The 15402-nt window shown below is 56.2% G+C and overlaps 2 protein-coding genes across 9 annotated transcripts in view; one reads left to right on the forward strand and one right to left on the reverse strand.

Moving 5' to 3' along the window:
* SMARCB1 (SWI/SNF related, matrix associated, actin dependent regulator of chromatin, subfamily b, member 1) overlaps positions 1–7630 on the forward strand; it is a 34103-nt gene extending 26473 nt beyond the window's left edge. For all 4 annotated transcript variants that reach the window (XM_003994981.6, XM_003994980.6, XM_023241717.2 and 1 more), the window contains exons 8-9: positions 6729–6860; positions 7297–7630. In XM_003994981.6, coding sequence (XP_003995030.1) covers positions 6729–6860; positions 7297–7336 — 172 coding nt within the window. In that variant the 3' untranslated portion in view covers positions 7337–7630. The remainder of the gene's footprint in view (positions 1–6728; positions 6861–7296) is intronic.
* On the reverse strand, positions 3946–12231 carry DERL3 (derlin 3). 5 transcript variants are annotated; one of them, XM_045041114.1, is made up of 9 exons: positions 12050–12220; positions 11871–11936; positions 11714–11787; positions 11471–11564; positions 10785–10980; positions 10145–10235; positions 7280–10038; positions 6743–7012; positions 5645–5842 (listed from the first exon to the last, which is right to left on the reverse strand). In XM_045041114.1, exons 1-7 carry the CDS (start codon positions 12140–12142, stop codon positions 9957–9959), a joined length of 696 nt encoding a protein of 231 aa, XP_044897049.1. In that variant the 5' UTR covers positions 12143–12220; the 3' UTR covers positions 5645–5842; positions 6743–7012; positions 7280–9956. The 5 variants fall into 5 exon arrangements, with proteins under 5 accessions (XP_044897048.1, XP_019670508.1, XP_044897049.1 ...); XM_045041113.1 differs by lacking the exons at positions 6743–7012; positions 7280–10038 and adding an exon at positions 3946–4156 and having other exon boundaries at positions 5708–5842; positions 12050–12231; XM_045041115.1 differs by lacking the exon at positions 6743–7012.
* Positions 12232–15402: the final 3171 nt, after the last annotated feature.

Raw genomic sequence — 15402 nt, forward strand, 5'->3', positions numbered from 1 at the left:
GTCTCAAACAAGAGCTGCTCCAAACAGCCCTCCCCAGCTTGTAAGAGTCAGGAGACCTCCAGCAGTTTTCTTTTTTACTGTTGCATCTTGCCAGTCAGAGACTTGTTGGTGAGCACCCATTTGGACTGGACCCCTATATAGGGTGCCGCGGAAGATAAAGAGCCACATCCAGGCTGCCTGTGAAGGTGGGAGTATAAACAGAACATTCCAGACCGGTATCCTGTGGGTGGACCAGGGGACAGGGGCTCCCAGAGAGGCAGACATGGCCTTCCTATTGGTGGTGGCCCCACAGTGCAAAGTGTGGGCCTAGTAGGAGGTGGGGGGCGGTGGACGTGAACTGACAGTAGAGCTTGCCCGCCTCAGGACTGTTCCACCATAACTGGCCCTGTTCCCTGTGCTCCTTTTCCTCTTGGGAAAGTACAGTCTGGGGGTGGCGCTGAGTATCCCTGCATCAAAACAGGATGTTAGAATTTATTCCGCTCATCAAACTGTCATCGTCTACATTTGGCGATCATTACTCAAGGACCGCAGCTTAAAATGGCACATGAGGAGCAAGTACGAAGGTCTTTTTGCAAAGATAGGACAGTTAATGGAGCTCGTGCGTATGTTTGTGTCTCAGCTGGTTTTCCCAGAAATCCCAGGAGACTGCTTTCTTGCTGCTTCCTGTAAATCTGAGCAAGAGAGAAGGAATGACCATACACCCTCAGGGCTTGAGGTCCCGGCCCTGGGAAACCACTGGGTTCTGTGGGGATCCAAGCACCGCCCATGCTCCAGGCATCTGGTCTGAGATGTCACATATGTCACCTTCCCGGAACCTCCCAGTGGCCCTACCAACCAGGTAGTCCTGCTTCACAGACAGAGCCCAGGCCCTGGGAGGAGGTGTCAGTGAGACGTGATGTAGTGTCTGGGTCCTTGAGAGCCCTGCTGGAGGTGTGGCTGTGCACGTCCGTTCATGTTGTATTTGAGCCAAGGCCGACAGGCATGAAGACCTGCCTGGGGTGGCCCCGCTCCCTGGAATGCTCCTGGAGGTGGGAAGTGGTGATGTTGTACAGGTCATGAGAGTGAGTACCCCAGGTACCTGAGCCCTCAGATGCTGGTTGAGCCTGAATCCATGTTCTGACTGGCAGATGGTGTGTGTGGAGTAGGGAGTATTCCTGCTGCAGGACCCTGAGGGTGTTGGCACATGTGGCAGCATCCCTCCTGTTCTGACCCCTGGGTGACCCGAGTGTCCTCCTAAAACTCTTGTCAAGCTTCAGGCTGTCAGCAGTGTGCCGGATAGCTCCAGAGTAGTACCCCCTGGGAACTCTGGTGGTGGTAGATTAGGACTTACAGCAGATCCCCCCCACCCCATCTCAGGAGCCAGTTAATGAATTCCATTTGGTGGACAGGGAGCGTCACAGACCTCTATCCTGCTGCAGTCTGTAGTGCTGAGTGTGCAGGTTTCACGTCCTTGGGATTGAAGGCAGGGCGGCTTACTGGGGACCAGGGTGAGCACACATCCCCTCCACAGCAGCCCAGGCCAGCCAGGTTGGAGGGGCACAGCCTGCCTGGGATCTGGGAGGCAGCCCAGTGCCTCTTTTGCATCGGGACAGCTGTTTGTGTTTTCCCAGCTGACCAGGCCTCGAGCTCCTCAGGCTAGGTCTGGCCCATTGTGTGTGCTGTGTGTGGTCTGGGCAGCTGGATGCTGTGGATAGAGCTTGCAAGACCGGAAGGGGAGGTTAGGGTCAGAGGCTGGCTTATTGTGGACTCCATCATCCAGGGGACAGAACTATGGCCTTCTAAGGCAAGCAGGCAAGGGGATTGGAACTTATGTCTCCTGACCCTGACCCACATTCTTACCACAGCACCACACCATCCCTTGGGAGCTCTCTTAACTCTCCCTGGGGAGACCAGTGGCAGCCCTTCTCTCTGGGTTACTGCCTGGGGGAGGTAGAGTGGGCTGCCATGTCCCCACGGCCAGGGGCCACTTGGTCCATGGAGAGCCAGACCAGGAGCCCCCACCTGATCTCTACTGCACACAAGACTTGACACCTGCTGAGTCACATGACTCCTTAAAAGGGACTTTAAATTTTGGGCCTCTGTCATCCCATGTTGTAGATGCTCTGAATCCCTGCAGGCCAGTCCTGTCTGTCTCCCCCTCACCAGACCTAGCCCAGTGTCTGGCTGCAGTGCTTGGTGATGGTGGTGTTGTGTCCATGGTGGAGCAGGGCGTGCTGCTGGTCATAGGACATTTGTGGGGGGTGGGGGTGGGGGCAGAATGCCCACAAACTAGTCAGGGGAGTGAAGGCAGGCTGCTTCCTTTCAGCAGTGGGACAGGCAGGCCTGATGTGGGCAAGCCTGGGGGGACACGCATGTGACAAACAGATTGGGGGCCCCAAGCTTCTAGAGGACAGAGCTGACCCAGAGTGACAGTGAGTGACAGGAGGGGGACAGAGCTCTGCCAGGGGAAGGGCCTGGGCTGAGCAAAACATGTGGGAGTGTCAGACATTGACCCAAACCTGTGAGCTGCTACCTGGTTGGAAAGTTGCATCAGTAGACTTACTGGCACCTCCTGCAGGCCAGCCCTGTGCCTGAGGCTGGGGACACAGAGAAGAAACAGTACTTGTCTAGCAGAGTGCACTGGAGGCTGCAGGCGCGAGGAGGGGAGCCACGGGTAGGCGGCATAGAACCTGGGGTGAGGTGGCCGAGCAGGGTGCTGACTGGGAGGAAGCTGGAGATGGGCAGAGGGTCAGAGAGCCTGGTGGCTGGGATAGGTGGGGGACAGGGAGACAGTGTCACTGGCACATATCAGGGTTGGGAGACACCAGGGTCATTTTGGACTGGTTGACCATGAGCCACAGAGGTTACTCCTGGAACTCTGCCCTCTTGACGGCAGCAGGGTTTGCTTGCTTGCTTGTCTGTTTTTATAACAGCTGCATTGAGCTATAATGCAAATACTGTACAGTTCACCCATCTAGAGTGTGCCGTTCCTTGGTTTTCAGCATCCACAGAGTGGTGCCATCACACCATGACAATTTTACAACATTTCCATCACCCCAAAGGAAGCTTCACACCCTTTAGCAGCTGCTGCTGTGCCCCTCAAGTCTCCCAGCCCTGGGCAACTACTAATCTACTTGCTGTCAACTTGCCTGTTGTGGATACTCTGTATAAATCGAATCATGTAATACATGCTCTTTTGTGGCTCATTTCTTAGTATCATTATTTCTGTGTGGCAGCCTGTATGGGAGCTTCATTCCTGTTTATGGCGGAGTACAGTGCCGTCACACACATGTGCCATATTGTGTTTACCCAGTCATGGGTTGACGGACAGTCGGGTGGTTGACACTTCTGGGCTGTGGAGAGTGGCACTGCTGTGAGCATTCATGTCCAAGTGTTTGTTTAAACATCCATTTTCAGTTTTCTTAGGTAGATCATAGGAGAGGAATTGCTGGATCACGTGGTAGCTGTGTGTAGCATTTTGAGTTCCTGCCAGACTGCTTTCCAAAGCAGCCCACCATTTTACTTTTGCACCAGTAGAGTCAGGCTTCTTTCTCATTTCTCCACATCCTCGCCAACATTTGTTACCTTTTTTTTTTTTAATTTTTTTAAATGTTTATTTACTTTTGAGAGAGAGTGCGCGTGCGCAAGCAGGGGAGGGGCAGAGAGAGAGGGAGACACAGAATCCAAAGCAGAGCTGTCAGCACAGAGCCTGACGTGGGGCTCAAACCCATGAAGCATGAGATCATGACCTGAGCTGAAGTTGGACGCTTAACCGACTGAACCACCCAGGCACCCCTGTTAACCTGACTTTTTGATTCTTGCCATCCTAGTGGGGGAGGGGGAGGGAGTGGCATCTCATTGGGGTCGTGATTTGCATTTCCCCACTGACAAATGATGATGGAGCGTCTTCTCAGGTGCCTTTGGGCATTTGTATATCATCTTTAGAAAAATAGCTGCTCAGGTTCCTCAGTTTTTAATTGGGCTATTTGTATTTTTATTATTGAGTTGTAAGTGTTCTTTACATATTGTAGGTATAAGTTCCTTATCAGAGGTACGGTTTACAAATACTTTCTACCACATTGTAGCTTGTCTTTTCACTTTCATGACAGTGTCCCTTGAAGCACAGAAGCTTTAAATTTTGGTGTAGTCCACTTTATTTTTTCTTCGGTTGCCTGTGCTTTAAAAAAAAAAATTTTTTTTTTAAGATTTTATTTTTAAGTCATTTCTACACCCAGGGTGGGGCTCGAACTCAACAACCCTGACATCAAGAGTCCTATGCTGTCCCGACTGAGCCAGCCAGGCACCCCCTGCCTGTGCTTTTTAATATGATACCTACAGAACCTCTGCCTAATCCAAGGTCATCTTGTCCCAGTGCTCATTTGTTGGAAAGACTGGTCTTTCCCCATTGTACGGACTTTGGTACCCTTGTCAAAAGCCAGTTGGCCATAAAGAGGAGGGTGCTGTTGAGTTCTCTCTCCCCCTCCTCCCAGTGGAGTGGCCATGGGCAGGTAGGTCATTTCCCTTGAAGGCTCTGTCCTTCTCATTTGTAAAGTGAGTAGAGCAGTGGTTCTTGGCTGGCATTTTGTATCATGTGAGGGCATAAAAGTGAGCCCATACTGAGATACCCTACAAGCTACGGCCCTGGGCCCTCTGACATCTCCGCCACAGCCCTCCCATTCCTGGGCTCTGTGTCCCCACCTGGACTCTGCAGGGTGGTAGGAACATCTGGGATCACAGGTAGCCTTGAAGTCCATGATGCAGAATCCCCTCAAAGGAGGGGGAGGCAAGGTGACCCCTGCCTGTGTGTTTGTCCCAAACCCGAGAGCCCTGCTGGCTCTCGGCCCATTCTTACATGGTTGGATTGAGCAGTTCTTATTTTAGAACAAACCCACTGGAGTGGAATCTTCCCAGAGCCAAGGGAAGGTAAACAAAGGGGCCTCCAGGACCTACTCACAAGCCCTTGTTTAAATTAAGAGGAAAACATGTTTTGCTTCCCTCAGCGTGGGCTTGGCGCCTTTCATGTCTGCCCTCCCAAGGAAGGTGGCTGGGAGCCCTTGAGGTGAGGAATGATGTTTGGGTCTGTGGCTGGGTGGTTCAGGATTGCCAAACCACCACACTGGCTGGAGAAGAGCTCTAAGGAGCTGCTGAGGAGAGTTGGCCCCAGGGTACCACGGGTGGGGGCTGGTGCTGCTCTTGTCACTAGCCTCTGAGTCACCAGCACAAGCTTGGGCTTTGGGGACCTAGCTCAGCAGGAAGAAGTGAGCCCTGCTTCTGCAGGGGAGCTAGGGGCAGTTCTGGGTTGTGGTGACAGCCTTAGTGCATGCACTAGGCTGGGCCCTGTCTGCTCCCAGTCCTTGAGAATCAGGATGAGAACACTAGCACACAAGGGAAGCCAGAACAGGCCCTCAGCTGCTGTGTGCCAGCTGGCAGTGTGAGGGGCACAGCCTCCTGTCAGGCCTGGGTGGACATCTCTCTCTAGCTGGCCACTCACACAACCTTGGGCACAAGTTCCAGGGAGACTGTGTGACAAGGCTCCTGGCACCTAGGGAGCCCCCTCAGTGGACATATGTTGGCTGTTTTAAATAATAGTAATCCTCTGAAGAGCCCTCACAGCCCTGTAATTGTTCCTATTTTCCAAATGAGGTACCAGAAGCAAGGCCACAGATCAGGGGTCCATCCTCTTTTATTCTGTCCGTGTCCTCCCCTGCCTCCCCTGGGCCCTGCCTGCCTTCACTCTTCTCAGAGGGAACTGTGCTGTGCAGGGCTCCAGGCTGAGGTGGGCAGACACTTGATAGGGCTGCAGTGGAGCAGGGTCAGCCTTCTGGGGGTGCTGGGCCTTGAGAGACAGGTGCAGGCTGCCCGGCTGGAAGAGAGAGAAAGGGCCTGGTGAGGAAAGGGAAGGGGGTGGAAGAGATTCACTGTTAGGGCCACAGTCTGAGACTTATCTCCTGGGCCAGGAGTTTGAGCGGTCAGCTCTGAAGTATCCTTGCCTCTTCAGCCTCCTGTCACACAGGCTTGGAAATCAAGGCCCAGAGAGGCAACACCTCAGCTGTGTCCTCCCTTCTCTTGTGCTTCTGCGTGTGTCTCCCTCACCCCTACTGCTGTGTGTCCTTGGCAAGAGGGTGCATAGGTGCATAGATGGCCTTTGGGGTGGTCACTGAGGGGCCATGGAGTGTAGTGGTCAGGGGACAAGGGTTCCAGGCCCAGCTATCTGGATTTAGTTGGGTCAGTAAAGTGCACTGAGGGGCAAATGTATGGAATATTCAGGAGCAGGCTGGCCCAGTGGCCTTCATTGATGAGGCATCAAGGCCGGTGGATCCAAGCCCCAGGCACTGAGCGGGGCAGACTGCCCTCCCCTACCTTCCCAGCAATACTGTCATGCAGAACCACCTCTGCAGGGAACCCCCACTCCTTTACAGACCAGAGACACCTAGGCGACAGCAAAGGGCCTGTTTGAGCGTGCTTTGAAGAGAAGCTATTGTTATGGGGGACCTGGCGTCTCCAGTGATTCTGCCTTGAGGTTCGGATGGTGGGTGTTGACCACACCACTCTTGTTCTGAGGAGCTGGGCATGGAAATGGCCCAGCAGGGAGGAGACAGAAGAGGAAGCAGGAAAGGCTTGGGCCTTCCTTGCTATGCCCTGGCTCCGGTGTTCTGGCAGGGGGGTGGACACTGGTCTCTGGGGGCCTTTCTGGTTGCTGCTCTGTGAACTAACAGTTACAACCCCCATTCCTCATCCCCGGCCCACAGTGAGAACCCCCTACCCACGGTGGAGATTGCCATCCGGAACACAGGCGATGCTGACCAATGGTGCCCACTGCTGGAGACTCTGACAGACGCTGAGATGGAAAAGAAGATCCGAGACCAGGACAGGAACACAAGGTACCCCTCCCCCTTCAGGCCCCTTGCAGCTTGCTCTGCACACAGCCACTGTCTTGCAGGCAGGGGAGGGACCCTGGTTCTGGGAAGGTACCTGCATGGCCAGAGGCAGGCCCTGGGTGATGAGTCCCAATCTAGACCCCAGGTGGGTTTTCCTTCAGGGAACAAAAGTTAAGCCCTCAGGTTGGATCTGACCACAAGCCCAGACCTATGTGTCTAGAACCCTGGAGACATAGGCAAGACATGAGCAGGCAGGAGAGAGGGCATTGTCAGGGCGTCAAGCAGGGGACAGGCTCTGGCCGAGGGAGGGGCTGGGGATCCCACCTTTTGTATCCTGTTTCCATCCCCACTCCCTTGGCTGTGCTAGAGATCCCTAGGGGAGGGCAGCCACCCAGGGCTGGAAGCTGGCTCCGGGTCATCACCTCCTCTCCTCCTGCAGGCGTATGAGGCGTCTTGCCAACACTGCCCCAGCTTGGTAACCAGCCCGTCTGCGCATGGCTCCCACGGAGCATTGAGAAGATCGGACCGCCTCTCCTTCATCTTCTGGCAAGGAGGGAGGCAAAGGGGCAGGCCGGGGCCATCCTGAGGAACATGGGGTGTGGGGAGGGCTTCTGGTCACCCTCCCCTGGGCACATTCCATTTGTTGAGCCCAGTCCCCATCCAAGTCTCTGGTCAGAAAGAGGCCTCGTTTTGGGTTATGTTTTGTTTTTGTATAGGAGCCCCAGGCAGGGCTAGCAACACTTTTTAAATAAAAGACAACAGGTCATGTTCCATTTTTTTAAAGTGGTAGCATAAAAATAAGAAAGGGGACGAGGAGAAGGACTTGGCTGGGGTGGTGTGGGACCAAGGCTGGCATGCCAGGCCTCTTAGCCTTCTCTGCCTCAGAGTCCCAGGTGGGCAGGTTGGGGCTAAGTTTCTATCCAAGGCCAACCATAGCACAGTCTTGCTTTTCCTCAGGCCCTCCAGCTGATGGACATGACAAGTGAGGTCATGAGGCTCAGGGTAGGGGGGCCCACTTACCTTTCAGTGATGGCCCCACCCCACCCCCTTTGCTTGGCCTTGTGAAGGAGCTACAGGCTTTCCTGCCATCCTTGGGCTCTGCACGTCTGGGCTATTGTGCCACCCCTGGCCAGGAGCATTGCTTCTCTGGAGTCCCTTACAGCAGCCCCGTCCTTTGTGGTTGCTGCAGGGGCATTACCAGCTTGGGTGCCCAAGGGCCCATGCCTGGCTGTTCAGGCTCCAGCGGGCGTGCACCGCTCTTGCCACACCTTGCAGCGGTGCATGTGCAACAGGTGGTTGGGGCCCAGCTCTGCCCCCAGCTGGTGACTCCACCCAGGCCAGCTCCTCTCTCCCAGGTCGGTTATGAGAAGTAAGGCACACGGAGCAGCATGCCTGCCCAGTGCTGGCCGTGGGTGCTATGTGTTGAGAAGGAGGCAAGCTCTGGGCCTCTTCTCAGATCCGCCCCCAGTGAGCTGTGTGTCCCCTCTGCATTCTTGTGTAATGTGGAAGTGTCCTCACTCTACAGAAGGGACGTGGGCTCCATGAGGGTGGTATATGTGGGTCTCCTCACTGAGTGAGTGCTGCTTGATGACTTGGGCGCACAGCTACATTCTTAACAAAGGTAACGGACCCAGATCTAAGCACTGGGCTGCCTCCTTCACTTGCTGGCAGGTCTTCCCTGCCATGTCAGGGCTACTCTGCCCTCCAGCAGCATGGCAGGAGTGTGATGGCACCTGGCTCCCAACTTGAACCCCACCCTGGGCAAGGGCAGAGCTCTGAGTAGGAATTGAGGTCTTGACTGCCAGGATTTAGGGGTAGACGCACCTAGCCCTCTGGGCTTGGGGTCCTGTGGTCATGTCCTGGGACGTGACGGCTCCTGGCTCCCGGGGAGTTTGTACTCAAGCCCCCTGCCCTTCATCCAGGAGTGGAACTTGCTGGAGCCCCACAGCAAGGGGACACCTGGGCTTCACTGGAAGGCCTTGAACAAAGAGCAGGATTCCAGGCCCAGGCTCCACTGGTCTTGGAAATAAGTGGGCTCCATTGCTAAAGGGTTTGCTTCGTCCATGAGGCCCTACAACTAGAGGGCAGCCCAGGGGCTGAGCCCTCACTCTGAGCATTGCCAGCCCATGCTGCTACACTGCTACTCCGCAAGATTTCATTACCAAATTAAGGTTAGACTCCCATGGTGAATACTTGTGTCACCCACGAACATGACGACCTATGGCTGGAGGAGCCCCTATTGCTGCCAATCATCCAGGAATAAATTGTAATTTGGACTGGTCTAGGGTGATGAGGAAAGTTGGCCAGGTTGCCTGATGGCTGCTTTACCAAAGAGAAAAGTGAGCTGTGCGATCAGATAAGGTTTCCATGGTCCTTAGCTAAAAACATCAGGGAGAGAACTTTGCAAGGCTCTGCTATGGTGAAAATTTCTCAAAGCTTTGGGGTTGCAGAAAGGGTAGAGGACCCAGTCCTGGCCCTCCTCTGCACCTGACCTCATGGAGCCTTGGCCAAGTCCATTAACTGCTCAGCCGGAAAGTGGGCAAAGGTCCACTTGGTTGCTGATGAGGGACAGTGAGGCATCAGCCTGAGGGCACCATGGGCAGGAGCCCCTACAGACTGGGCTTGGCACAACAGGGACATCCTTGTCCTGGCCCCAGCCAGTGAGATCTGACCAGCTCCCTTGCTGCATGGCAGGGAGCAGAGATCTGGTGCAGGTGGGATTTGCCCAAGGCTCCAGCAAGGCACTGGCAAAGCTAGAGTGAAAACCCGGAGTGTGCCATCTGCTAGTTCACTGCTGCTAGGCAACTATGGGCAGGTTCTTGACCCACTCTGGGCCTCCCTTCTGGTCTGAGAGGGCAGGCCAGGCTTAGTGGCTGTATGTCAGGGCCAGCAGCATGGAAAGGTGTGGCCAGCTGAGGCAGGGAGCCAGTGCTGTGGACGAAGAGGTGCAGGTCATCCTGTTTATTTGGGTGGGCCCTGGGCACAGGCCCAGTCTGCAGGACAGGTTGCTCTCCTGAAAGCGGGAGTTAGGGGTGGGAGGGAGGTCTGTCAGAGACCAGGAAAACGGGCTTCTTGGGCTGGCCCTGGCCCTGGGTAGGGTCATTGCTGCAGGGGTCCTGGCTGCTCCTCCGGGAGGGGCAGGTAATTGGGGTCCTCCTCTCGGGCATCCAGTAGCAGCTTCCTGTAGGGAGGGGCCCACACTGAGCTGAGGCCAGCAGGGGTCCCCAGTGGGGTCAGGAGCCATCTTGAGGGAGTGTAGGGGGATAACTGTCATCTCTAGCACTTACAGGAAACTGGGGGTCAGCAGCAACCTCTTGCCTCCAGGCTGGTTGGGGAAAACATCCTCTAGGAAGTAGTAAATGTGGCCCACAGCAATCCCTGTAGGAGAGCAAAGGACTGCTGAGGCCACCCTTCACAGTCCCGAGTCTGGAGCCAGCACAACCTGCTCCCTGACTCCACGCACAGCTCTGGAGGCCAGCCAGGCCAAGTAACCTGAGGCCCCAGAGTACACAACATCTTGCACAGACTACCAGCCCAGGGTGGGGCCAGGGTTGACCCTGAAGGATTGGCTTACCTGGCCCAGAAGTGGGCAGGACTTGGAGAGGGGATGGGCTGAGAACATGGGAGGAACAGGAGCGAAGGTTGGAATCTTGACTTACCCAACCCCACCCTGGTCAGGACCCCCACAAGCATCAGTACATCAGGCCTAAAGATGTGAAGCAGGTATCTGGCTGGCTTATTCAAGGGGCCAGAAGAACAGAGGAGCTGGCAGGGCAGGAAGTGGGGGTGGGAAGACAGGTGAGAGGTCCATTCCAGGTGGGTGCTGTGCTCTGGTACAGCAACCAGCCTGGGAGCCCTCCCAAAGGTCATCAGGTACCAGACAGCCTGTTTCTGGGGGGTCAGGGCTGGATGCGCAGGCAGGCTCACCCAGCAGGTCGACAAGGATTGAGTTGCCCAGCAGCAGTGAGAAACCCATGAGTGCCCAGGGCAGGAATGGTGCCTGGAAGGTGAGGAGGCCAAAGAAGTTGACCCTCACTCTGGGGTTGCGGCGACTCCAGACATACACCAGCATGACAGTGAGGGCCTGGCCCAAGAAGAACAGGCTGCCCAGGAGCCCCAGCAGCTGAGCCAGAGTCAAGGTGCTGGGAGGACTTCTCCTTGTGCAGGCCTCAGAGCCCCTGCCCAGGACCCCTCTGACTGCCTAAACCCCTGGACTCCTCCCCAGTTTTCCTTCCCTCCTCACTTCTAGTGATGGACCCTTCAATCAAAGCCACACTGTGGCCTTCAGGCCAACGTGATCTGCTCTGCTTCTCCACCTGGCCCCAGCCTCCAAACACTGCCCTTCATTGCCCCAGTTTCTTCTGGCTACTGGCATTCGGGGCTCAGCCTGCAAGCACCCTACCTGGCTCTCCACATCACCCTGTGATACTTTGCGTACAGCACTGAAGAGCTAGTAGCCCGGGGCTGAGCAGATGACGTATGCTAGATTCACCCTAAACTGGAGTGAACGACTCTGTCCCCCTTGGGCCCAGGCGCTCATGTCGGGCCCCAGGGCCTACAGAGGCTGGACCCAGAGGCGCATCGCCTAAGGTTTCAGAGCCTGGGAAGGATACGGTCATGAGGATGCCCCCGAAGAGAAACATGAAGACGAAGTCGGCCGTGCGGCCACGGAAGGAGCCCTCCTCCAGCATGCGGCAGTAGCGAAACCTGCAGCGTCCGTAAAGGAAATGCCACCGGGAGGAGCCTTGGTTTCCCTGCTCCTGGCCATTCCGGGCCTCCCCCAACCCCGCTGGGCCGCTCCCCAGCCTGGCGGGCCGCCCACCACCCTACGCCTACGTCCGCTCGGCGCAGGATACACGAAGAGCATGTTGAAGAAGAAGCTGAATCCCAGGGGCCCAAAGAAGAGGAAGTTGGTGACGAGCCTCCAGACCTACGAGGATAGGGGGTAGGTGGGCGGTCAGGCGCGGGGCAGGCAGGGCCCGGCTGTTAGGTGCAAGGGGCGGGTGGCCTCACCTGAAACTTCCGGAACACGAGGTGCGGGTTGAAATAGAGCTGGAAGGGGCTGAGGAGCTCCAGTTGCTGCGGAACCAGGGGCGCGTCAGGTGCGACCCCGGGGAATCTAGCGGTAACCATGGCTACACCCCTCCCGGGCTGCAGCCAGGGAACCGATCCCACCCGCCCGGCCAGCTTACCACAGCTGCGGTGGTAAGGACACAGGCCGCGGTGTAGGTCCGCGTCACCGCTGGCACCTGCAGGAACTCGGCCGCCAGTCCCTGCCACGCCATTGAACCTTCTTTGACACTCGTGGCCCAACCTGCTGCGCGCTCTTTAACCCGCCTCCCAATCCCGCCTCACTCCCCGACTTCGGCCAATCCATGTCGGGGAGCGCAGTGCGCCCAGAGTAGGGGGCGGGTCCCTGGGCCCAGTAACCAATAGGAGGAGGAAGCTGGAAGACGAGGGCGGGACAGGAGAGTGGGCGGGTCGGAACTCGGGGCCAGTGAGCAGGCCCCACGGTTGAGCACGTGGCGGTTGTTGTGGTGGCTGTAGTGGCGGCGCGGGAGAACGTGTAGCCAATGAGGAACTGGTCGCTTGGCGTCAATCTAAGGAGAACCAATAGCAAGGACGTGTTGGGGGCGGGACTGAAATTACTCCGCGAGTGGAAAAAAGACAGGACCGAGGAACAGCGAGACCGGAAGGGGCGGGGTCACGCTGGAGCGTGGGCAAGCCGGGATAAATACGTGTCTGGTTCCCGGGCTCTGTGAGTACACCTAGGGCTGGGGGAGACTCGGTCCTGTCTGTCTCCCCCATTGAGAGCCAGAGACAGTGCCACCTAGCCTACAACAAAGGAGGTGCTCAGCACCACGTCCACTCTCCGACCCCGCCTCAGTCCATTGGACCCCACGCCGACTCCTGTGGGAGGTCTCCCCCAGGGACGCCAGGGTGCCCACACGGGCCAGAACGAGTGGACAAGCTGGAGAGGTCCTCATCATTTTGATGGAAAAGAGGAACTCCATTTATGCACTCATTAAGTCAACTGTTTACTGAACACGGACTATGTGCCAGGTGCTTTTCTGAATTCAGGAGATACAGCAGTCAATAAAGGATGCTATCCCTTATGGTGTAGCCGAGAAGACAGGCAGGCATAGACCTGTGCGAATATGAGAGCTAGTGTTCACAGGACCAGGAAATGACGCAAATAACGCCAAGAGTAGAGGGTCGGGCAGTAAGCCGGGGAAGTCTCTGTGAGGAAGTGACACTTGATTGTCACTTAAAAAAGGTCCCTGTGGCTTCTGCAAGCACAACAGACTGTCAGAGGAATCTGTGAGCAGGGGGAGGCTGCAAGGCACAGTAGTGACTTGGGCAGCATGGAGCCTGGAGTGTGAGGCTGGGGTGAGAGGTGGTTTTGTCCACGGATTGGACAGAGCTGTGAGGGAGGAATCAATGGTGATTTAGAGGTCTGTGCCACCGGGAAGATGGATGGTGGTGGCCTTTACAGATATGAAGAACACTTGGGGAAAAGGCGGGCAGATGGAGTACTGTTCTGGCCTTGTTGAGTTTAGGGTATTTGTGTGATATCTGCCTGGAGAAATCCAAGTATGGTGTTCAGGGAGAGGTTGGGCAGGCAGTCCAATTGTGGATGTCAGTCAACCGTAGACCTGTGGCATTTGTAGCTTTGGGCCTGCGTGAAGCGTCCAAGGGGCAAGGCTAAATGGAGAAGAGAAGAGGTGAGGCCTGGGCAGCTCAGCCTTCAACAATCAGAGAAGGCAGACCTGGTCAGGGAGGCCAGGGGAGGCTGGGAGGGGTCTTCCAGGAGTTGAGCCAGGAAAGGGCATCAGGAGCAAGACAGAAGCTCACAGAGACATGGCCTGGGAACAGAGGGTTGCAGCCCTGCCAGTGTCTCTGTAATCAGGATAATAGAAGGTAGGAGGGAGAGGAAGGTGCCCAGACAGATGTGCCCTTACCAATATGGGAGCTCAGGTGTGGACGTAAGTGTGGAAGATGAGGAATGCCCTGGACAGGGCCCTGAGGTCCCCCAGAGGAGACTGGAAAGGGGGATAACCAGTTGATAAAGTTATTTCAGGTGGATCCCAAGAAAATGAGGACGCTCAGAGGGATTCCCTAGTGAGTAGCTCATGGAGCTGCTGGGAGGGGAGGGAGAGGCTGGGAGCACCGAAGGGGGATGTGCATTTGGCTTAGGGGTGAGAATAGGTCTGGCCTGATACAGCAGGAATTGGACCAAGGTGCTGAGAGGTTGGTGGTGGGAACAGTCCCCCTTGGGCAGCCTCCATTTTCCAGCAAAACAGGCCAAGGTCATGTCTGCGGTGGGCCCAGCAGAGTAGATTCTATCCTGGTGGAGGGTTAGGGGGGAGGTGTGGCAGCTGGTGGGAATGCAGGACCTCAAATGCCAGGGCTGGTGCCTGCCAGGCACAAAAGAGCCATCCAGGGAGGTCAGGTTTCTTGTCAGCATGGGGAAGGGGAGGTGTTCCTGCCTCCAGGCACTTAGCAGGGGCCCTCCACTCAGGGTCAGGCCGAGGCTAGTAGGAGGGGCTATCAATTGTGGAGCGGAGGGTGGAGGAGGGGAGGGGTGTCTGTCTCCCCTCTGATTGGGGCTGATAAGGCAGGCGCCTGGTTTGGGGACCAGAAGCACATTCCCGGGAGGCTGGGAGCCCAGGGTAGGTGGGGGTTGCCAGCTGGAGGGACAGTCACAGGAACAGTGGCTGGACTTTACTGCAGATGCTCCCTCCTCAGAACCCTGGGGAAACTGAGGCCTAGTAGGAGGCACAGCAGGGCCTGGGGCAGACCTCCATCACCAGTCCAGGCTTTTCCTGTCCAGTCTCAGGTCCAGGGCAGGCCCATTTCTCCTCTGACTCAGGTACCTGAAGACAGTTAGTTTTGGAGAGAAGTCCTGGGCATCACATGGTCCCAGGGGCCTAAAGATGTAGGCAGGCTGTGTGCTGGATGCCAACGTCTATTTAGCTTCCTGTCCCAAGCAGTAGGGCCAGCTGGGCCCACCCTCTCTTCTGGGCAAAGGATGTAGCTGAAGGAGGGCCTGTGGTCCCTGGGCAAGGTGACAGTGAACACTGCTCCTCAAGTTGTCTCTCTGGCCTTGCAACCCTGCCTGCTGCAGAGCAAGGAACTCCAGCATCCCCAGATCTGGGGGCACCCAGAGGACCCCAGAATCTCCTGTCTAGGCTCTTAGTGCCCACAAACAGGACAGTACCCCCTTCATGCCCACCAAGCCTGCCTTCCTCCTTACAGGCCTCACATGCTAGGAGGCCCCATCATCAGCCCCAGTGACAATCCAGAAACCTGGGGTCATCCAAGCCCCACCTTCCCCAGCCCACTTGGAACTTGAGGCTCCCATGGAATTCTCCAGTCCCCCTGCCTTTTTTTAATGTTTATTTCTGGAGAGGGAACAAAGAGGGGTGGGACAGAGGATCTGAAGCAGGCTCTGTGCTGATAGCAGCAAGCGTGATGTGGGGCTCGAACTGACAAACCATGAGATTGTGACCTGAGCTGGTTGGACACTCAACGGACTGAGCCA

Source organism: Felis catus, chromosome D3 (assembly GCF_018350175.1).
Source record: "Felis catus isolate Fca126 chromosome D3, F.catus_Fca126_mat1.0, whole genome shotgun sequence".
Classification (NCBI taxonomy): domain Eukaryota; kingdom Metazoa; phylum Chordata; class Mammalia; order Carnivora; family Felidae; genus Felis; species Felis catus.

Coding starts and splice junctions, on each gene's coding strand:
- DERL3 (XM_045041113.1), bottom strand. CDS start 12,142: ATGGCGTGGCAGGGACTGGCGGCCGAGTTCCTGCAGGTGCCAGCGGTG. Junction 11,937..12,049: donor TCCTTACCACCGCAGCTGTG/GTAAGCTGGCCG, acceptor CTGGTTCCGCAG/CAACTGGAGCTCCTCAGCCC. Junction 11,565..11,713: donor TTCTTCAACATGCTCTTCGT/GTATCCTGCGCC, acceptor CGGACGCTGCAG/GTTTCGCTACTGCCGCATGC.